At 41.8% G+C, this 22,908-nt stretch overlaps 1 protein-coding gene across 3 annotated transcripts in view; it reads left to right on the plus strand.

The window, feature by feature from the left end:
* Positions 1 to 22,908, plus strand: part of GARRE1 (granule associated Rac and RHOG effector 1) — an 87,065-nt gene that overhangs the window by 46,619 nt on the left and 17,538 nt on the right. For all 3 annotated transcript variants that reach the window (XM_037030824.1, XM_037030826.1, XM_037030825.1), the window contains exons 3-7: positions 12,597 to 12,806; positions 17,090 to 17,230; positions 17,444 to 17,539; positions 17,655 to 17,816; positions 19,863 to 20,021. In XM_037030824.1, coding sequence (XP_036886719.1) covers positions 12,597 to 12,806; positions 17,090 to 17,230; positions 17,444 to 17,539; positions 17,655 to 17,816; positions 19,863 to 20,021 — 768 coding nt within the window. The remainder of the gene's footprint in view (positions 1 to 12,596; positions 12,807 to 17,089; positions 17,231 to 17,443; positions 17,540 to 17,654; positions 17,817 to 19,862; positions 20,022 to 22,908) is intronic.

Here is a 22,908-nt window from a genome sequence, read left to right on the forward strand (position 1 = left end):
TTTCCAGCCAAATCCATTGGTCAACCTTAGCATTACTGAATGTGATACAACCAGGTGATCATGTCTCCTGATAAGAACTGCATAGCAGCACCTGCATAATATATTCTTGTATTTCTCCTCCTCCTTTCCCCGCAGGGTGAAAGAAAACTAATTAAGCCTCTAGAATGAAATGTGAGGCCTAGTGGAACAAGTTATACAACACCACGAGGAAGCAATCAGATAAATCCAGAGTGTGGCATATTTTACGGGCAGTTGACCTGATTTGTTCAAGTCAAGTAGCATGAAAAAAATTAGGTAGACGGTACCGAAATTAAAAAAGAGAAGACATACAATAACAACCAAATAAAATATGCCTTTTGGGTTTGAGATTCACACAGAAATAAAAGACATTTTAAAGATAATTGTGAAATTTGAGTATGTACTAGGTCTTGGTTGATTTGAAGTCAAAACATTTCAGTGACAAGTAGAGATGGGGAGAAGGATAAAAAAATGACACAGTGTTGGTGGTTATTGAAGCTTTTTGATGGGTACATGGGGGTTTGTTATACTCTGCTTTTGTGTATGTTTGGACATTTTCCAAATTTAAGAAAAGGGAGTGAGAAACTTACGCCTCCATGATAGGAGTCATGTATCAGGAATATCCAATTAGTGGTTTAATTTCACGGAGGGATTTGTGCATGTGAAGTGGTTTTCTAATAGAAAGGGGAATGTTTAGGAAAACTTCCTTGTTTTCTGTCTACTCACAGAATACTCCACTTTTGGCACTTCTGATTACCAAATGTGTGGTGGAGATTTTCCCCAGTACTAAGCAGTTCTGGGTCATTTCTGACACTGTTTATCCACAAGTTAAGGACTCACTACCACAAGACTGCCCACTGTCCCCTTTAGATATCAATCATAAGTCCAGGGTGTTATTACCTGTCCTTCCTGTCAACTGGCTATGAATGAGAGATTTCCACCACCCCTTTACAGATTTGATTTATTTACTAGGTTATAAAAGGATGTAACTCAGGAACAGCCAGATAGAGGAAATGTGTAGGGCAAGGTATGTGGGAAGATGCGTGGAGCTTCCATGCCCGTTTCAGGCATGCCACCCTCCTAGCACCTCCACATGTTCACCAACTTGAATGTTCTCTGCACCCCTTTCTTTGGGCCTTTAGGTTTTTCCAGGCTTCATTACATAGGTGTGTTTGCTTAGATCATTGTCTGTGACTGATTGATTGCACCTCCTGCCCATTCTGCTCCCCAGAGGGGTAGTCTGGAAGTTCCAAACCACTAGTCCTTTGGTTGTTCCTCTGGCAACAAGTCATCAACATAAACTCAGGTTTGGATGAAAAAGGTTTGCTATAAATAACAAAAGGTACTTTATTTCTCTTATTAGAAAATTCCAAGCATTTTAGGGAGCTTTGTGACTCAAACCTTGGAAGAAGACCAAATTATTTCTTCCTGTAAATCACAATGTCACAATATCCCAGGAAATATTACAGAGTAAGGTAGAGGGATGAAAAGCAGGACAATGAAGACAATAGTGAATCAAGCTTTTTTGGCATGTTGGGAGATGTTCTAACCAACTGAGCTACTTGGCCAAGAAATGAATCAAGCTTTTTTTTTAAATATATATTTTAGATTTTATTTATTTATCTTTAGAGGGGAAGGGAAGGAGAGAAATATCAACGTATGGTTGCCTCTTGTGAGTCCCATGCTGGGAACTGGCCTGCAACCCAGGCATGTGCCCTGACTGGGAATTGAACCGCGATCGTGTGGTTCGCAGGCCCGCGCTCAATCCACTGAGCTACACCAGCCAGGGCTCAAGCTTTTTTAAAAGAGCTTTCTCTGACTTATTTCACTTAGTATAGAACCATGTGATTTCACTCACATGGGATGTAAAACAAGCTTGAAAAGCCCTGGCTGGCATAGCTCAGTGGATTGAGCGTGGGCCTGTGAACCAAAGGATGGCGGTTTGATTCCCAGTCAAGGCACATACCTGGGTTGCAGGCCAGTTCCCAGTAGGGAATGCACAAGATTCAACCATACAGTGATATTTCTCTCCCTCTCTCCTTCCCTTCCCCTCTGAAGATAAACAAATAAAATCTTTAAAAAACAAAACAAAACAAAAAAACAAACTTGAAGACACAGACAACAGTATGGTGGTTACCAGAGAGAAGAGGTTTCAGGGGTGGTAGAGGGTAAAGGGGTCCATATATATGGTGACAGAAGATGATTCGACATTGGGTGGTGGGCACACAATGCAATATACAGATCACGTGTCATAGTAATGTATGTTTGAGACCTATATGACCTTATTAATCAGTGTTACTCCAATAAATTTAATTTAAAAAACTAATGGAATTTCTGTATTTTCTGTGGCAAATTAACAATACCATATACCACCTTGAGTTCAGTATTGATTATATTAGTTTATAAAATCTTCTGCCTGAGGTTCAAGTTACTGACTTTAGCATCCTACGGCTCTGATACTTGCATTTCAGTTTGCTTTGGTAAACCATGCCTGGATTGAGTCATTATAGTTAAAGTTGGTAATAAATAATAATAGGAAATATTTGTCTGTTTAAATGCTGCCTTTAACCATTTTTAATTATTGAACCATCTAAATTTTTTAGAAAGTGAGTCAATGAAGAAAATGAGAACAGACAAAAGAGAACCCTGGCTGGTGTAGCTCAGTGGATTGAGCTTGGGCCTGCGAACCACATGATCGCGGTTCGATTCCCAGTCAGGGCACATGCCTGGGTTGCAGGCCAGTTCCCAGCAGGGGACTCACAAGAGGCAACCATACATTGATACTTCTCTGCTTCTCTCCTTCCCTTCCCTTCTAAAGATAAATAAATAAAATCTTTTTTAAAAAAGAACAGACAAAAGATACCTCTGAAGGTAGGACCCCAGCAGCAGGTAGAAATTGAGGGAAAAAAATGGTGTGGTCCTAATCTTGGTGACTAAAATGGCAATGATCCTTTCTTTTATGAGGATATGATTTAAAATTTCATAGTTGCTAAAGAGATTTGACTAGACATAAGGAGAAAATTAGGTTTAAGATTTTATTCATTTTTAGAGAGGGGAAAGAGGGAGAAAGAGAAATATCGATGTGCGAGAGATACATTGATCAGTTCCCTCTTGTACACCCTCAACTGGGGACCTTGTCTGCAACCCAGGCATGTGCCCTGACTGGGCATCAAACCAATGACCCTGTGGTTTGAAAGCCAGCACTCAGTCCACTGAGCTGAATCGGCTAGGGCCTATTCTAAATTGTTATGGTTGCTGGTCAATTTGTGAGATTTCACAGGATTCTTCGGCAGCCTTTTTCATCTTTACAAATCAGGAATCAGAGCATCTGAGAAACGACATGTGCCCCAAATCCTCTGGGACCAGCATACACAGGGGTTGTATCCTCTGCTTCCTCAGGCCCAAGCAGTTTTCCTACAGAGGGGCTTGTTTTCAGTGTCCTTGCTCCATGAGATTGGGATTTCTGACCTCTAACTAATGCTAAAACATTCAGAGTCGGCGAAATGGAAATATCCTAATGTTGTGGAACCCCTGTGAGTCAATGGTCACTCCAGGACTTTTCCTGAGGCTCCACTAACTCCAGGAGTAGGCCCCAGTCATCTGGCCTGCTTTCCTCTTTACCTAGCTGCTTCCACGTGAATAAAGTACAGATGAGCTGGCTGCATACTGGCAGAGATGAGTGAGAACAATCAAAAGTGTTCCAGGCCTGGTGGGTGAGACAAATAAGTAGACTGTGACATTAGTTATCATGAGTGCTGTGATGCATTGGAAGATAGCCTCAAGTCTGACTGTAGATTGGTTCAGTATTCCTCTACCCAGCTCACGACGACAGGACTCAGGACCCATACCAGAACCTACCCTGGTAGGTAGGGATAGGGCAGAGAACCTTGAAGGCCCTGATAAAAGTTTAGGTCTTATACAGAATGAGATGGGATTTTTTAAAGGGGGATTTTGAGCAAGAGACTGATATTTAAGTTGCTGAGAAATCACTAGAGCTGCCCTGACCAGTGTGGCTGTTTGGTTGGGCATCATCCTGCAAAGCAAAACTTTGCTGGTTCAATCCCCAGTCAGGACACATGCCTAGATTGTGGCTTCAGTTTCCAGTGAGGCACAAGGAAGAGGCAACCAGTTGATGTCTCTCTCACATCAACATTTCTCTCCCTCTCTTTCCCCCTCCCCTCTCTCAAACAAACAAATAAGTAAATTTAAAAATCACTATGGCTACAAGTGACAGAAACCAAACTGAAAATACCTTAAACAACAAAGAAAAGCAAGAAAAATAGTTATGCTCTGTTCTGAGACTACACCTTTTTTTCACATTTTAAAAATGTATTGGGGTAACTTTGGTTAATAAGATTATATAGGTTTCAAGTATACAGTTCTGTAATACATCATCTGTATATTACATTGTGTGTTCACCACCCAAAACTGTCTCCTCCCATCACCATATATTTCACAAGACTACACACTAACTCACTGGATGCTATTATGTAATAAGCCTTATGAGTTAGATTCTATTCACGTTGCCATTTTATCGATGTGGAGACTTAAATGGGAAGATGTTACTCAAGTTCTCAAAAGACTCCTGGCAGATCCAGACTTTAGACCCAGACGGTCTGACTACAGAGTACAAACTTGACTGTAGCACTGTATTACCTCTCAGTGAAACAATGTACTGTAGTCCCCCTGCCTTATACATGATTTCACTTTCTGCAGTTTCAGTTACTTTTGATCCAATATATTACATGGAAAATTCTGGAAATAAACAAATCACAAGTTTTAAATTGCACATCATTCTGAGTGGCATGATTAAATCTCATGCCTTCCTGCTCCGTCCTGCCCAGTATGTGAATCATTCCTTTGTCCAGTGTATCCATGCTTTATACGCCACCTGCCCATTAGGCACTTAGAAGCTGTCCTGCTTATCAGATGGACTGTGCAGTCTCACAGTGCTGGTGTTCACATCACCCTTATGTTACTTAATATATGGTTCCAAAGCATGAGAGGAGTGATGCTGGCAGGCACTTCAGGCACGCCAGAGAGAAGCTGTCAAGCGCTTGTCGTTTAAAGTCAGAATGTCAGTCGTCCCTGTCACAACACCTTTGTCATTCACCTCGCTTCATCTTATCAGGTAAGTATTTTACCAGAAGTCACCCGAGTAGGAGGGGATTACACTCTGCTTTTTTTTTAATAGTAAAAATTTCAAAATTTATTCAAAACAGTATGATCTTGAGCGATTGTGGTGGCTGCTCTCCGAACCAGTGCTGCTGACATCCAGTAAGTGGAGGCCAGGGCTGCTGCTAAGGGGATCCTACAATGCATAGGACAGCCCCACCGCACGCACGCACGCACGCACACACACACACACACACAACAGGATTCCCTGGCTCCAAATGCCAGTAGTGCTGAAGCTAAGAAACCCTGAAGTAGTGGAAATTACTTGTGCAAAAGACTTGAGATGGAAGCTGTTCTTTAAAGTTTTTGAAAATATTTTATTTATTTATTTTCAGACAGAGGGGAAGGGAGAAAGAAAGAGGGAGAGAAACATGAGTGTGTGTTTGCCTCTTCTACACCCCCAACTGGGACCTGGCCTGCAGCCCAGGCCTGTGCCCTGACTGGGAATTGAACCGGTGACTCTTTGGTTTGCAGGCTGGTACTCAATCCACTGAGTATCCATGTAGGATATTGTAGGACACAGCGAGGAGTTTGGATTATTCTTTTTTTTTTAATCTTTACCCGAGGATATGTTTATTGATGTTAGAGGGAGGAGAAGTGGGAGAGAGACATCAATTTGTTGCCTCCCTTATGTGCCACGACCAGGGATCAAACCCACCTTTTTGGTACATGGGAAGATGCTCCAGCTGGCCGAGCCACCCACTGGGGCTGGGTTTTATTCTGATTGTAATGGAAAAGCTTTGGAAGATTTTGAGTAGGAAGAGAAATGAGTCTTGTTTTGTAAGGCTTCCTGTGTGGAAAGTAGCCTCTATGGGAGAGAGAAGAAACCCTGCTAATTTCCTCCAGTCTACCTTTCTTGTTTAGAAAAGCCAAGGAAAGCAGATTCAAGAAGGCCCTCCATCTCAGATACTGCTGGGAGGAGGTGTGAGACCCCCCTTCTCTGCCTCAGCCCGAGACTTGCTACAGTTATCACCAATTGGAATGCCATGTGAATAAAAGTGGCTGGGAGTGCCCTTGTCAAATGGGGATGGGATCCCTAGTCAATGAAGTTAACACCTGTAAGGCATCTAGTATCACATCACCTAAGATTCATGAGCCCCTCTCCTAAGTGATGAATATGTTTATGGAGTCAAATTTCCACTTAGAATTCCTTTTGCCTTTTACTCAGTTTATTAGCTGGGGTAATTTAGTATTTATTGGTTGAAGTGACAATTTTTAATAAATACATTCATATCAACAAAAAGAATGTTGTAGTCCATATGCTGTCTGAGTGTGACTTACATATAAGTCCATCCCTGCCCTAGTTAAACCCACAGTATTTGCTCGTCTACTATAATTAGTGTGCACCTAGTTACTTTGTGTTGCATTTAACTTTTTTGTATCCTGGATGATATTTTGTAATTATCCTTATGAGTTATGTTAAGATTTATAGCAATATCACTGAAATACAAGACTTCCTATGTGTGTTAATAATTTTTTACCTATTTTATTTTGCAAAGCAGGCCATAAATCAGGACCCATAACATGATTTAATTTTTCCAAAAACCATCTACAGGTACAAATGTAGGCTGTATAGAAAACATGTAATCAGTAGTTATTCTATTTAGTAATGTTTGTTACATTTATTTATTTATGTAGTTGGTCATTTTCCCCCTAATTTATCTGGGGTGGGTACGTATTACTGATGTAAAAGGTTTTGTGCACCCCAGTGCTTGGCACATTAGTAGGAGTTCAAAAATTGTCTGTTGATATTTTCAACAACAGGAAAGCAGCATGTCCAGGGGCAGAGTAATTAGCATTTGCTGTTGCCTCAGCCACGCTTAGGTATGTGTTAGCTTTTCTTCTTCCCTGATTCTTTCTCCTAAACATAGAATGGCAGCTTCTTTTTGCTCTACGTTAATACTGACTACAGAAAAAAATTTGTTATTGTTTTGCTTGTTGCTTTTTTATTTTTTAATATTTAAGCACTCACTATAGTCCAATTTTAGGTCAGACTATACATGTTAGTTTCTGTAAGCTTGTTTTTTACATTTTTACAATGTAATCTAATTTTCATAAGGTACTTTGCATAGGCCAAGGATGGTCCACTGCATTCTCTGTCTCTCTGGAGATGCCTTTCTGTCTTTGTATCATCTTTTGGTTTTTTTGGTTAGGTTATTAAGTAAAGACTCTGGAATTGTCATAAGAACAAAAGAGCAAGGTTGAAGACACTTGGAAACAAATGTAACATTTAAGGTGTAATTAAGGTTTGAAGAGAAAGAAATGATTGACATTGGAATTTCTAATAAAAGTAGCCAATTCTAATTGACCTCATTTCATTCACTCTAGACTTTTAAACTGGTAAGAAACAAATGCTAGAATCCCTGGAAATTTTTGGCACTATGGCACATGTGAAAAAGACAAATTGTTAAGTGAGATTGATCATCACATCACTGATGTGATGATCTCAAAGATGTGTTGGGAAATGGGGTAGTCTTGGACACTCCAAGATTCCAACATATGGATATTAAGGGCTGAGTCAGGCCCCAACTCTAGGAGAGGAATAATGAAAAACAAATTTTCAAATAGTCTGGGAAGTAAAGTTGATCTTTTGGGGTTCAAAATAAAGTGACCTTAAACTAAAATCTTTTAATTAATGTAAAAATTACCAAAAAGAAAAGGTTTTCTGATTATATTTATGAATATAACACCCTTAGTAACTGGGTGTGGTACATATGGGGGAATGGGAAAGTGAATCTGTACCCTTTCCCTCCTCCATCAGGGATTCCCAGAAAAGACGATTTCATTTTGGTAGATCCTTCATTGCTGTTTATAATCCAGAATGTTCTATGGAGGCACAAGTTACAAGGTCACTGATTATCATAATCAGGAATTGGGCCTTTATGAGGAATTTGTCACACCAAAAGGTTTCTTCTGATGGAAAGTCTGATAATGGCCTGTTGCTACTTGAAATTCCATCAACTAGGGATGCATTGGGGTGAGTGGTTTTTTTTCAAAAATGCAAATGCTGAGGGTAAGATGAAATCCAACTGCTTTCTTCATAATTTTTATATGAGACTGATATGCTGGAGGACTAGACAGATGTTTTGGGGTTTGGAATTCCTCAGGTGGTAGAAGCTGCTCTTTCACCCAAGCCCCGTGTGCCTTCCCCCTTGTGTATCATTGCTTTTTCCAGCCAGTCTTAGCAGCTGTTGTCTACAGTGGAGATCATAAATGTCAGGACTCATGCCACACCACAGGAGTTCTACAGGCCACCCCAGTCCCTCTCGCCCCAGTCCCTTTCCCACTGTCAGAGAAGACTAAGCCATGCTGTTAGGTCTCCATTCCCACCCCGAGGCCTGACACTGTGTGGAGGATGTCAGGGTTCCTTTCCTCTTTAATGTCCACCCACTGTTGTGTCTGCATCTTGGATCTTGTCATAGAAACTCAGAGCAACCTTGTGGTTAGAAAGAGCCTTTGGAGTCCAAACAGACCTAGTGTTGGATCTCTACTGCACCACTCCTTACCTGCTTGACACTGGATCAAGTTTCTCTCTGTAAATCTCAGCGCTGTCATCTGTAAATGGACAAATTGTCATCACCCCATAGTTTCTTCATTGCATATAAAGCGCTTGGTATGGGTTAAACCCCCAATAAATGGTAGTTGTTGATGGAGCTGTAACCACAGCTCCACTGGCATTTTAAACTCAAATGTGTCTCTGACCACTGCACTCATTTGTTCCCCAGCTTGCCACATCTGTTCTGCAACCTCACGGAATCTCCCAGTCTGGGAAACTTTCTCCATGTGAAAACAGCTACCCACTGCCCTGGGGTCACATGCTTCCCAGTTTAAATTTCTTTCCAGGTTTCTCAGGAAGACCCCAAGGACTAGCCCATCCCTGGGTGGGTCGGGTCTGTTACTGGAGGGGGAGCATGGGCTAAGATAGAAGATTTGTGGAGAAAAAATGGGTAGCGACAAGCTGGAGGTTGAGCTCTATCCTCTCTCAGGAGAAGGTACTATTTATGCATCTGTTACTTCATGCAAACTTTTAGAGCAGATATTCTGTAAAGTGGCTTTTTTGAGGTCCAGGGTAACCACTGGTTTGATTGGCTTTTAATGAATTGTTTATGACAGATATTTTGTCACAAACATTTGGATTGATACTCCGTGCATCTCGTAGATCGTGGGTAGGAGGAGAAAGGTGCTGAGTTCTTATTTTCATTGGTCCTTATATAGAGAGAAGAAATTTAGATTAAATGATTCATCCAAGGTCAAACATGTAGTTGGTTAGTGGAGACAACATACATAATGTCTGCCTTTTAAAACAGTGCAGCATCTCCCCCACCCCTTATTCTTCCAGCAGCACCCTCCTCCTTTCATAATTCTACCACTCAACAGTAAGACCACACTCCCAACCCCATCCTGCCATTGACTAGCACTGTCCGAAAATGTCCTGTTCTGCACTCTGCATCAGGCCACGGGGCCCTTTTCCTACATTTTCTTTTTTAGAAGAGGGTGGGATGACTTTCTCTTCTCTTGGTCCTCTCTTTAGAGAGCCTTTTTCTTCCCACCTTGCCTGTTAGTGTTCCTCCTCCAGTAGCCCCTAGTCTTGTATATACGTATTCATTTGTTCCCCACCTTTGCCAGAGCCTACCGAGAAGCTGAGGAAGGAGGAGGAGGAAGAGTGTGTGTGCCTGAGGATTCAGCTCTGCTCCTCCTCCTGTGTTTGTACTGTGTGGAGCTTCGGAACACACTCATTCTGGCACAGACCGGTTAAGGCTGAGTTTCTGTCCTGTCCCTGGTCTTAGTGCAACCAACCCACAGCTGTATCCAACTCTTTAGAGCCTGTTGAAGGCAGTGAGACACACTGGCTAACCACTCTGTTGCATTTCTTGACAAAGTTGTATAACCTTTCTATGTCTTGGCCTTATTGTCTGTTAAATGAGAGTGAACTTGAGAGGTTGTTCCCAGGATTATATGAGATGATCCATGTGAAATCTTTAGCGTAGGATAAATACATGCTGAGTGTTCAATTAAATCTGGCTGTTATTATGTACAACACTGAATAAGTGCCATTTATTCTATTCATATCACATGTCTCTAGGTTGCAAAGTCCAGTTTCTCTGTGTCCCTCACCCTACCTCATCTGGCACAGATCATTCTTTGATGGGGTGGCAGCTTTGAGGGAGGTGTGAGTACAAATCCAGGAGATCTGGATGGAGGTTTAGCCTGTAATTCTGATTCTACGCTATAGAGGGTGGATGCTTTGGTGGGAGATTTCTGTGAGTTTGTTTGTTTTAGTTTGGTCCTTTGTTTTAGTTTCTTCCTGGTGATTTCCACCGAGGAAAATAATTCAGAGGGATTATGTGTCACCACTGGGAACTTGCCTGACTCCCTTTCTCCAGGAAGCAGAACTCTGACCAGTGGGGATAGAAAAGGGCAGCATCTGAAATGCGCACTAGGAAATGAGCAGTCCACGGTTGAATCTTATTTTTGGCTGCTCCAAGGGACAGGACTGGGCCAGAGGGTGGGCACTGGGGTCAGATTTTAGTTCCCTGTAAAAGGTGATGGGAACAGTTCCCTGACCTTCTCCACCTCCCCAGTCCACTGGGTGCTGGCAGCAAGTGGGCCCTCTCAGTTGTGCTCCTACCAGTTACATAAATTGCAAATTTAAAGTAAATTTTTGTAAGTAACCTACTATATAAGCCAGTGAAATATGAAATACATTCCGTGAAAAAAATGGAATGTCATGGAACATAAAAGTTGCAGAAAGTTTTTGTTGTCAAATTTGGTATGAGCAAAACAACAGTAAAAGATTAGGGGAAATGTCAATAATCTGGAGGGTCTCTGCTCAGATTGCTTTTCAGGTTGCAAGTTCTTGCTCTCCTTTAAAGGAAAAGAAACAGTTAACAGAGAACACCTTGTATCTGGGGTTAACACAAGCAGGCAAATGGGGACCAGCAAGGTCAGAAAATAGCTTTAGCCAGTGCCAGAAGCTCTCAAATAAATATGCATTTTTATCTTAAAAATGTTTTTCTCTGCCCTGGCTGATGTAGCTCAGTGGATTGAGCACGAGCCTGCAAACCAGAGGATCGCGGTTCGATTCCCAGTCAGCGCACATGCCTGGATTGCAGGCTGGTTCCCTGCAGGCCAACTCCCAGCAGGGGACGCACAAAAGGCAACCATACACTGATGTTTCTCTCCCTCTCTCCTTCCCCTCTAAAGATAAATAAATAAAAATTAAAAATCTTAAAAAAAAACCTGGCTCTTCCATTAAAAAAAAGGTTTTTTCTCCCTCTCTTTCTCCCTCCCTTTCCCTCTCTCTAAAAATAAATAAAATTGCAAATTTTTTAAAAAGCCCAAGCTGGTGCAGCTCAGTGGATTGAGCAACAGCTTGTAAACTGAAAGGTCACTGGTTCAATTCTCAGGCACTGGTTCAACCTCAGGTACATGGCCTGGGTTGCAGGTCAGTTCCCCCATTATGGGTATGCAGGAGGCAGCCAATCACTGTATCTCTCCTTTCCCCTCTCTCTAAAAATAAACAAATAGCCCTGGCTGGTGTGGCCCAGTGAATTGAGCACTGGCTTGTGAACCAAAAGGTTGCCAGTTTGATTCCCAGTCAGGGTACGTGCCTGGGTTGTGGGTGAGGTCCCCAGTAGAGGATGCTTGAGAGGCAGCCACACATTGATATTTCTCTCCCTCTCTTCTTCCCTCTTTCTCTAACAATAAAATAAAATCTTTTTCAAAATAATATTATGTATGTGATATTTTTTAAATGAATTTGCTACCTTAATGGACTACTCTATCAACCAACCACTAATATGGATCAGGTGAGGGTTTCTACAGTACAAACAAGTGGAATTGTCCAGTAGGTTTTGTTGACTCCTTTGGACAACTGAAAACTGGTTTTTCAGCTTTGTTTCGTAAGACTAGAAATGTGACATGCAGCTACAGTAATAACACTGTTACCAAAATAACCTGTATCTTTGGATTCCATATACAGTGGAATGTCTTCTTATAGCCATACTGACTCCAGATTTTTAATCACGTGGCTTTTAGTCTGACACAGTTGGATTTGTGGGTTGTTCTGGTTTAGTATGAGGTCAAAGACAGACAGGGCTGATGTGAGCCAGAGTCCAGATGAGGGCAGTGGAGAACGGGAATGGAGGAGGCTGGGTGGGAAGTTGAAAGGCCCATTTGGACCTTGGGCCTCACTATTTGGTTGGCTTGTAGGCATCAGGCACCCAAGTCCAAAGATGAGAATGAAGGCAAACCCTTCAAAAGCATGGTGGCTTTTTAACGTCATGTAATTTCACATTTTCAGTTAGTTGTTACCTTGTCCTCAAATTGATGGCTGAGGATATATTACATTAATGCAGTAGCAACCCATAAACTAAAAGCGCCTGGCTTTCTTGTTTTCACAGGTGTTGGGACGATGTTTTCTGACCGTGGTGCAGGTCCATTTCCAGTTTTTGACCCAGGCATTACAGAAGGTCCAGCCAGTGGCTCACTCTTGCTTTGCTGAGGTGGTTGTGCCTGAAAAAAAGAACAGCAACAGTGGCAGCAGCTTATCTGGCATGGGTCACATACCTGAACTGGAGGAAGCTGTGCGGTCCTGGCGGGGGGCTGCTGAGGTAACCCTGATTTGGGAGGAGATTGCTGCCCTGTGTTCAAACAGGAGAGGCTTTTGCCTGTTGGTTCTTAAAAGAGTCTTTTCATTGAGAAGTGTGAGTTTCAAACTGGTATCAGTAGTTTGTTCATTCATTTAACAGTAAGCGTCTTTGTAAATGCCCACTTTGTGTCAGGCATGCACCAGGCACTGTGCATGACAGCTTCTACTCACAGCCTCCTTAGAAAAACTAGTTAAGGGGCTGTGATGGAGGTGTGTGGGAACTCAGAGGAAGGGGCCTGTCTCCAACTAGGATCAGTGCAGCAAAACTTCTAGAAAGAGGGACTAGGGAGAAAAGGATGGAGCCTCAGTCTGTAAAAACAGCTAGAGCCGGCTACAGAGGGTAAGTAGTCAGCCATGCAGCTTGGTGGGGATGTAGTAATTGGTGACAACACATTTCTTACAGGCATTTCAATATTCCTTTATTTCCAAGGCAAGGGTAAAAAAGCCTTTTCAAATAAGTTGAGGCTGTAACTAGCACTTAGTTTTGTTTTACAGAATAAAAGATAATTTATAGTTAAGCAGTAACATTGATTTATTATATAATACTTAGTTTGAATCATTCCATAATTAAATTGGTGAAGTGTTTCATTTTATGTATTAGAAAATGTTTTTAATCAAATTTTTAAACATGATTTTTTTGTTTTACATCTTAACATTTTACATTCTCTAATTTTCTTTTTTCTTGTTTGCTTGTTTATTTTGGTCTCCTTTCATGCCAAAGGCTTTTCTTGCCTTTCTTGGTGTTTATCTGAGCACCCCTGAAATGCTGATTGGGGATCAAATTTGAAAGTGGGACTTGTTAACTTTATTGCAGGTGGCTGAGCAGTGGGATCCAGATCTTCAGCTTGTCATTTTACAACCTTGCATGTGCCTTCCTGGCTACTGGACTTCAACCTTTCATGCAGCTCCCATTCATACACTTAGTACCTATCTCTCATCTTTTCCACTCTGCTTGCTAGCATCATTCATGCTGGGAATCCAGTGCACATGAAGCCTCCTGGCAGTCCCTTGACTTCCTCACCTTGACCTTTTCCTTCACCCACTTCAATCTGTCTAGGCCTTTCTGCCTTTCTTACTTTACTTCCAGCCAGTGACAGTCCTCCACAGTACACGGAAAAAATAGAATCTGCCTGGTAACAGCCCCTCCTCTACACATCACCAAAATGGTACCCCCTCTCCCCATTTAGACCCAATTCTCTTCCTTCCCCTTTATTAAAGTGGAGGAGGTTCCCTCACCTCCTGTCCAGGGCCTGCCCCGTCCCCACTCTGCAAGATTTTTGTAGTGGGACCCTCTGTTTTCTCCCTTTCAGTACACTCCGCCCTCATGCCTACAAACTCAAAAATCCCCCCTGCCCTACCCAGTTTCTCTGCTATTTTTCATAGCCAGCTTCTTAGAATTGTCCACCTCACCTTTGATTCATTCCAAAAAATATTACTGTGAAACATTCAAGCATATGGGAAATGTCACTCATACCCATCTTTCTTCCTTTTAGCTTTGTCAAATGAAAAATTTTTTAAATTTTTATTTTAGAGCCTTGGCTAATGTCGCTCAGTGGATTGAGTGCCAGCCTGTGAACCAAAGGATCACCGGTTCCATTCCCAGTCAGGGCACATGTCTGGGTTGTGGGCCAGTTCCCAGTTAGGGGCATGTGAGAGGCAACTGATTGATATATCTCTCACACATTGATGTTTCCTTCTCTTTCTCTCTTCCTCCCTCCCCTCTAAAAATAAATAAAGTATTAAATAAATAGAAAGAAAGAGGGAAACAGTCCATTGGTTGTTCCACTTATTTATATATTCATTGGCTATTTCTTATCTGTGGCCTGACTAGGGATGAAACCCACAACTTTGGCATATAAGGACAACGCTCTAACCCACTGAGCTACCTGGCCAGGACCTGTCAAATGAATCTTAACTTTTTGCCACAAAACTGACACAAAAATACCTTTTATTTTTCATAGAAAAATATTATTACAAATTCAAATGAATCTTCTTTGTAGCTCTCCACTGTCTTGCTCACATTCTTTTCTCTCTAGAGATAACCTCTTTTGAATATGGAGTCTGTGACTCCTGTGCGTATTTTTTAATATTTTTACTCCATATTGCATGTATTCATAAATAGTATAAGGTATTATTTTATATAGTATGAAATTTTATATGAATGACATCATCCAGGTCACTGAAATTTGACTTCCACTCCTACACAAGAAAGTGCCTTTTCTTGTCAAGGTCACTGCTGCCTTCTGTGTTGCCAAATCCAGGAAATGCTTTGACTCCATCCAGCAGCTCATAGCAACACGAGTGCTTGGAAATCTTTGCTCCTGGTAGCATTTCTGAACCAAACATTCTTAGTTACCCTTTTGCCTCTCAGGCTGTTCTGTCCATCTACTCCACTAGCTTCTCTTTGACACAACTTACTAATATAAGTTTCTCAAGGCTCAATTCCAGGTGCCTTTCCCATTAAGGTGTCTCCATCTAGTTTGGGGACTTTAAAAACTGCCTGTGTACCAGGGGCCCTCAAGTGTGTGTGACCAGTCCACTTCTCTTTCCTATGGGCTCATGGTCCCTGTATTCAGCTTCCGTTTACCTCAGCCATCCAGGTGGCACTGGCTTAACTTTTCTCTATAAACCTGTCCAGATCTTCCCCATGCTAGCAAGTGGTACCATCCCACACTGGGTTGTCCGTGCGAGAAGCCTGAGATTTATCCTCCAATTTTTCTGTTATGTTTACATCTAATCTCTAAGAAAGGCTTACAGGTTCTACCCCCAAATATTATCCTGGACCTGTTCCTTTCTTTCCATGTGCACTATCAGTGCCCTAGTTCATTACTCCCTCCTGATAGCTGGAGAGGCTGGACTCCTTTCTCCCTGTCCTGTCTGGCCATCCTTCATCTCTTTTCATTGAAAATTGGGTGCTGCTGCACATCAGTTTCCTAGGGTACAGTGTGGGCCTTTCTATGATCTGTCTAGTCCTACACAGTCTGGCTTCTACGTTGCTCACCAGCCTTCCTGTCCCCCTAACTCACTGGGTTCTAGTTTCTTTGCTGACATGTCTCCCTGTCCTACTGCTGCCCCCACTTTGGTTGACTATCTTCTTCTCCTTAAACTTTCAGCCTAAATGCTGATTTCTTAGTATCTAGAGTGCTTCTCTTACAGTTCTGTTTCCTTCCATGTGTGTTTATCCATTTTAATTTTATTAAAATTTTATTTGCCTTTTGGCCATGAGGCTGTGAGCTCCAAGATGGTAGGGACCTGGTTTTGTGTTTCACTGTCTATCCAGTGACACCCAACAAGGCCTTGTGGGCTAAGTGTTTTCCTGAGAGGTCCTTAGAAAGAGACTGTTGTCTCTTCAGGGAATGGTTGGAATGGTATACGTACATACCTCGCTCAGGTTTGGAACTTTATAGCATTATAGTTGCTAATTACTTTCCCTTAATCCTACAATTTTGGTAAACATTTAAACTACATTAGCCTAGAAGAACAAGTATTAACTGTTTAAAAATGTTATTTGTTGCACAAATATTATTACAACAGAAATAGACATTGGAGAATTGAGAGTTCATTTGAAGCTCTCATCTTATCTAATAAATGAGGTACATATTTTGCCATATTCTCTAATCCTGAACCATATATATAGATAACTTATATTTTGTCATAAGACACAGATTTTTTTCTTCTTTTTCTCTTGCTTATATACTCTTCATAAACATATTTAATGATTGAACAATAAGTATTTAATTTTTCTCTGCATAGTTCAAAAGCTCTGAACTAAACATTAAGGGAACATTTTCCTTTAATGTTTCAGTGCACTTTTTCTTATTCCTTATTGGTGCAGCTTTTAACTTTGGTATATAGAAACACCCAAACATGTACATTCTTTTTAAAAAAAATTCTGGAAACTCCAAATGCCGATATTCTAAGTTATCTGTCTTTTTAAAGTAGAGGAGTTTTAAATGCAAATATTTTTATATATAAAAAATAAATAACAGATAGGGAAGTCTTTTTTTCCTAGGGTTTCTTAAATAAGGTAGTACTATATTAGGTTCTATTTCTCTTCAGGATACTTGACTTAGCTCTTTCAAAATTTCTGGCTCCCCACTTTGTAATACGAACAATCCAGAATATCTGGTTTATATCTAATACTTAGATGATTTCTTGCTTTAGTTCAGTTATTTTTGGTTTTGTTTAATTTTGCTAGTATCTGTAGCATCTTATTTTGCCTACCAGTAACTATTTATGTTGCAGGCAACATCTCGACTAAGAGACAGAGGCTGTGATGGCCGCCTGGCAGGAATTGAAGTTCAGCAGCTCTTCTGTTCTCAAAGTGCAGCAATTCCTGAGCACCAGCTAAAAGAACTGAACATAAAAATTGACAGTGCTTTGCAAGTAAGTTTTTCAGAACTGGCACAGTGATACCTGAGGGATAGGAACAAGGGAGGGAATTAAAGTTGTGATATTGAACCAGTTGGAAAGAGTGATAAGATAGTAGTTGTTCATAAGTGTTTTAAAAAGGATAGAAACTTTACATTTCTATTTACAGTAGACTTTGTCATTCTATAATCTGTTTAAGCTTGATGCTTGAAAATAATTTCTTTGCAGGCATATAAAATAGCTCTGGAAAGCTTAGGCCACTGTGAATATGCAATGAAAGCTGGTTTCCACTTGAATCCAAAGGCAATTGAAGCCAGTTTGCAGGTACGCTTTTCTTTCTGGGTGCTATGGCGTGGTACTGTCTCTATCTGAAGTGAAACGAGTGTCATGGCAGGTGAGCTGTGGGTCACCTCTTCTCTCCCCTCCACATCTTTTCCAGGGCTGCTGTAGCGAGGCAGAAGCACAGCAAACAGGCCGGAGGCAGACACCCCCACAACCCATGCAGTGTGAGCTTCCCACTGTCCCTGTGCAGATTGGATCACACTTCCTGAAGGGTGTCTCCTTCAACGAGTCAGCCGCTGACAATCTGAAGCTTAAGACGGTAGTTTTTTATGGGGTTCCAACAACCCGGGTGTGAACTTGAAAACAGAGTTCTTTAGGAAACCTGCGGGCTTCAAAAGAATATAGATTAAGCTCCTGTTGGTGTGGCTCAGTTGGTTAAGGCATCATCCCATACACCAAAAGGCTGGGAGTTTTATTCCCTGGTGGGGCATATACGAGAGGCAACCAATCACTATTTCTCTCTCACATTGTCTGTGTGTGTATCTCTCTTTCTTCCCTCTTCCCCCTCTAAAATTAATAGAGATATTTTTTAAAATTAGCCCTGACTAGTGTGGCTCACTAGATTGAGTGCCAGCCTGTGAACCAAAGGGTCCCCAGTTCAATTCCCAGTCCTGGCACATGTCTGGGTTGTGGGCCAGGTCCCCAGTAGGGGGTGCACGAGAGGCAACCACACATTGATGTTTCTCTCCCTCTCTTCCTCCCTTCCCCTCTCTAAAAATAAATTAATAAAATCTTTTTTAAAGACATTTTTAAAAATTAAAAAATAATATAGATTAAAAAACAAAACTGAAGTTAAGACAGAAAGCATTAACCTTTCTCTGTAAACTGGTATCTAAAAGCAGGCTATGGGGGCTTTTTTTTAAATTTTTAGATAGAGGGAAGAGATGGAGAGAAACATCTATGTGCAATAGATACATTGAATAGTTGCCTCTCATACACCCCCAACTAGGGACGTGACCCGAAACCCAGGCGTGTACCCTGATTGGGAATTGAACCTTTCTATTCTCAGGCCAGTGCTCAGTCTACTAAGCCACACCAGCCAGATCTCTGTTGACTTTTTTAATGAGACATTTGCCAAGTTAGTTTTATTTATAATTTTGTTCAAATGTTTAACATAAAGGGTTTTGAAAGTACATTATAAAATACTGTTCATGGCCCTGGCTTAGTGGACTGAGTGCCAGCCTGCAAACTGAAGGGTCACTGGTTCGATTCCCAGTTCAAGCACATGCCTGGGTTGCAGGCCAGGTCTCCCTTAGGGGGTGTGTGAGAGGCAACCGCACATTGATGTTTCTCACCCTTCCTTTCTCCTTCCCTTGCCCACTCTAAAAAGAAATAAATGAAATCTTTAAAAGTAAAATAAAATACTGTTCACGATTAATGTTTTAGTGGACTTTCATGAAAAAAATAAGAGGAGAAATCTTGTCATAGTACAGCAGTAATTGTGACCATTTGTGGAGTATCATGTGCTCCAGGCACCGTGCCAAGCATTTCACATGCATTGTCTCCTTTAATGATCACCATGAGCACACCCTTTTTCTCCACTGGAGAGACAGAGGAACTATGGCCCAAGGTCACACAGCTAGAAAGTAGTAGTTGGAATTTGAGCTTATGCAGTCTGTTTCCAGAGCCTGCATACCTGACCACTTGGTCATCCAAAATAAAAGTTGAGGTTTTCATTGGTATTTACTTCTACCAGATGATCTTGTTTCCTTATTTAGAGGGATTCAGAATTCAAAATTCTTCATCCAGTTTGCCTTAGCAGATTGCTCAATAATGCTATATTTTGTGCTGGTATAGAAATAACCACATGTGTATTAATGCATGTGTATCCATGTCTAATCATTCACTTGACAGGATTAAGAAAAGTCTCTGAGGATGTTTGATGATAATTACTTAAGAAATTAAATTCCAGCCCTGGCCAGTATGGCTCAGTTGGTTGGAGCGTCATCCCATAACTGAAAGGTTGTGGGTTCGATTCCCAGTCAGGGCACATACCTAGCTAGCAGGTTCAATCTTCGATCCCTGATCCCTGATCCCTGGTCTGGGTGTATATAAAGGCAACCGATTGATGTTTCTTTTTTGCGTCAGTGTTTCTCTCTCTCCCTTTCTCTCTAAAAGCAATGAAAATAAAAATGTCCTCGAGTGAGGATAAAAAAAAGAAAGCATTGAATTCCATTGTTTGGGGTATTTAAAATACTTTTCTTTTGAGGACTGTTGCGTACCTGTAAATGCATTTCAGTCTACAAATTTTAGAACCTGTGTGGCTTTATCGTGAGCTATGAACTCTCTTGTTATCAATCTATAGCATACAATGTTACAGCTGATCAAGGAGGCAGGCTGCTATAACGGAATCTCACCAAGGGACGATTTTCCTGTAACTGAAGTTCTGAACCAGGTGTGCCCATCCACATGGCGAGGCGCCTGTAAGACTGCCGTACAGTTGCTGTTTGGCCAGGCTGGACTGGTGAGTGAATGTGTTGACAAATGAGACTCATAGAGTAGGGACAGATGGCATTTCAGGCATATGAGGATGTGGTACTGGCATGTGGGAAAATGCTGAATAATTTTTTTTCTTTTTTTTTAACATATTTTATTGATTATGCCATTACAGTTGTTCTATTCCCCCCCTTCATTTCCCTCTACCCTGCACACCCCCTCCCCCACCATTCCCCCCCTTTAGTTTATGACCACGTGGCTCAAGTTCTTTAGATTGTGTATTTCCCATACTATTCTTGCCCCCCCCCCATCTATTTCTACCTGCCATCTATGCTACTTAGTTTCTGTACCTTCTCCTCCTCCCATTCCCCTGTTCCTAACCCTCCATGTGATCTTCATTTCTATGGTTCCGCTCCTGATCCAGCTGTCCTCTTGGTTTGCTTTTGTTTTAGGTGTGGTTTTTAATAACTGTGAGTTTGCTGTCCTTTCACTGTTCATATTTTTTTCTTCTTTTTCTTAGAAAAGTCCCTTTAACATTTCATATAATAAGGGCTTGGTGATGATGAACACCTTGAATTTGACCTTATCTGAGAAGCACTTTATCTGCCCTTCCATTCTAAATGAAAGCTTTGCTGGATAGAGCAATCTTGGCTGTAGGTCTTTGGATTTCATGACTTGGAATACTTCTTTCCAGCCCCTTCTTGCCTGGAAGGTCTCTTTTGAGAAAGCTGACAGTCTGATGGGAACTCCTTTGTAGGCAACTGTCCCCCTATCTCTTGCTGCTTCTAGAATTCTCTCCTTCATTTTAATCTTGGCTAATGTAATTATGATGTGCCTTGGTGTGTTCCTTCTTGGGTCCAACTTCTTTGGGACTCTCTGAGGTTCCTGGATTTCCTGGAAGTCTATTTCCTTTGCCAGACTGGGGAAGTTCTCCTTTATTATTTGTTCAAATAAGTTTTCCACTTGCTCTTTTGCTTTGTCTTCTGATACCCCTATAATTCGGATGTTGTAGCATTTAAAGATGTCCTGGAGGTTCCTAAGCCTGTCCTCACTGTTTTGAATTCTTGCTTCTTCATATTTTTCTGTTTGGTCATTTTTTTCTTCCTTCTGTTCCACTCCCTTGATTTGAGTCCCAGTTTCCTTTCTATCACTATTGGTTTCCTGTGCATTTCCCTTCATTTCAATTAGTTTAGCCTTCATATGTTCCTCTAATTTGTGATTAAAATCAACCAGGTCTGTGAGCATCATGATCACCAGTGTTTTGAAGTGTGCATCTGAGAGGTTGGCTATTTCTTGGTCGCTTAGAGTTATCGGCTCTGGGGCTTTGAGTTCTTTAGCCATATTTTGGTCTGTTCACACCTGTTACGAATGAGAAGTGGAGCCTTAGGTGTTCACCAGGGCGGGGCAACTCAGTTGCTGGGTTGTGATGCTGTATGTAGGGGTGGGGTCAGAGAGGGGCAATGGTGGTCCCCTCTGCTGCTTCCTGCCACTGGGGCCTACATGATCTGTCTCACTGCTCAGTTCTTAGCTGGTATATATGCACGCAAATGTGTGACCGCGGTCAGCCTGCCGCCTTGAGCCCTTACTGGGTCCGCCCTTTGCTACCCCACACCTGGATCAGCCCCGGCTGCCTGCGCACCTGGGTTGGGGGATATTTCCTGTGCGCCCCTGCTTCACTGCTGGCTCCACCCCTCTTGCCAGTCTGGCTGAATGGTTCGTTGTCGTCGGACTTCCGTATAGTTCAATTTTCTGTGTTTTGGCTGCGTTTTTGTTACTAAAACTTTGTTGTCTTTAAACTTGGTTGTGAGAGAAGGCACAGTGTTTCCACCTATGCCTCCATCTTGGCGGAAGTCCTTCAATGCTGAATAATTTTAAAAGTTCTTTAGTGCTACCGAGTTTAGACCAAACACAAAAGGTAAAGAAAGAGCAGCATTAAAAAGCCTTTTTCCCCTTCTTTTATAGATTAATAATATGTATTGTCAGGGAACTTAGATGCAAAATGATGATGTAGGCTTTCCCATTTTAAGGAAGCCATTACATTAGTAGTGGTTTGATAGGGTCCTTGGACCTGACCTGACTACTCTGGAGCTATAGTGAATGTCAATGTGTTGCTCAAATACACCAAGGTACTACCTATCTAGGCCTTTGCACTTGGTGCTCCTTTTACCGGAGAAGATTTCTCTCTGACTACCACATGACTCACTTCTTCCCATCTTCCTGATGTGAGCTTAAATAGCACCTCTGAGAGACCTCAGTGGTATCAGTAATGCCCCATCCAGTCACTTTATCCAGGCTCTCTGTTTCCTTAGAAATAACAGTATCAAATCAGAAATAAGTGTGGTCTTTTATCACCTTTGGAGAGAGGAATAACTTTTGCCAAAATTAGATGGGGGCATTACTGATACCACTGAGGTCTCTTAGAGGTGATATTTAAGCTCTCTGAAGTCCCCGTTTAGCTCTCTGTTTGACCCTGCTGTCTCCCACGTAACCTTATGTATTTGATCCCACTTTCTAGAATTAAGTGGCTACTTTTTGAAAAGCTACAGTATTTTAGTCAGAGGCTAAAGGAAGCTAATTAGAAATTAAGGAAATTAAGGAACTGTTTCTTAGTCTGATTTCCACTCTGTGAAAGTAGTGTTGGGAGGGTGCTGTCCTTTTGTTTGATGGGGTTGAGTCTTTGGTGTCTGAGCTCTGGATGGGGCTGCCTTGTGAAGAGGGCAGGAGGAGGGCCTGTCCACAGTGGTGAGTCACTCCCTCCGGACCTGTTCCCTCGTGTAGGGGCCCCTCAGAGAGGTGTACCTGGAGCGACCCGCCTTCAGGAGATTGGGCCACACTCCCAAAAACCTGGATGAAAGTAGAAGGACCATGTCAGTAAGGTCTCTGGAAAGTAGTGTGCAAACTAAAGCAGAAGGACA

This window comes from Sturnira hondurensis, unplaced genomic scaffold, assembly GCF_014824575.4.
Source record: "Sturnira hondurensis isolate 20B ecotype Veracruz unplaced genomic scaffold, ASM1482457v3 Scaffold0020884, whole genome shotgun sequence".
NCBI lineage: Eukaryota > Metazoa > Chordata > Mammalia > Chiroptera > Phyllostomidae > Sturnira > Sturnira hondurensis.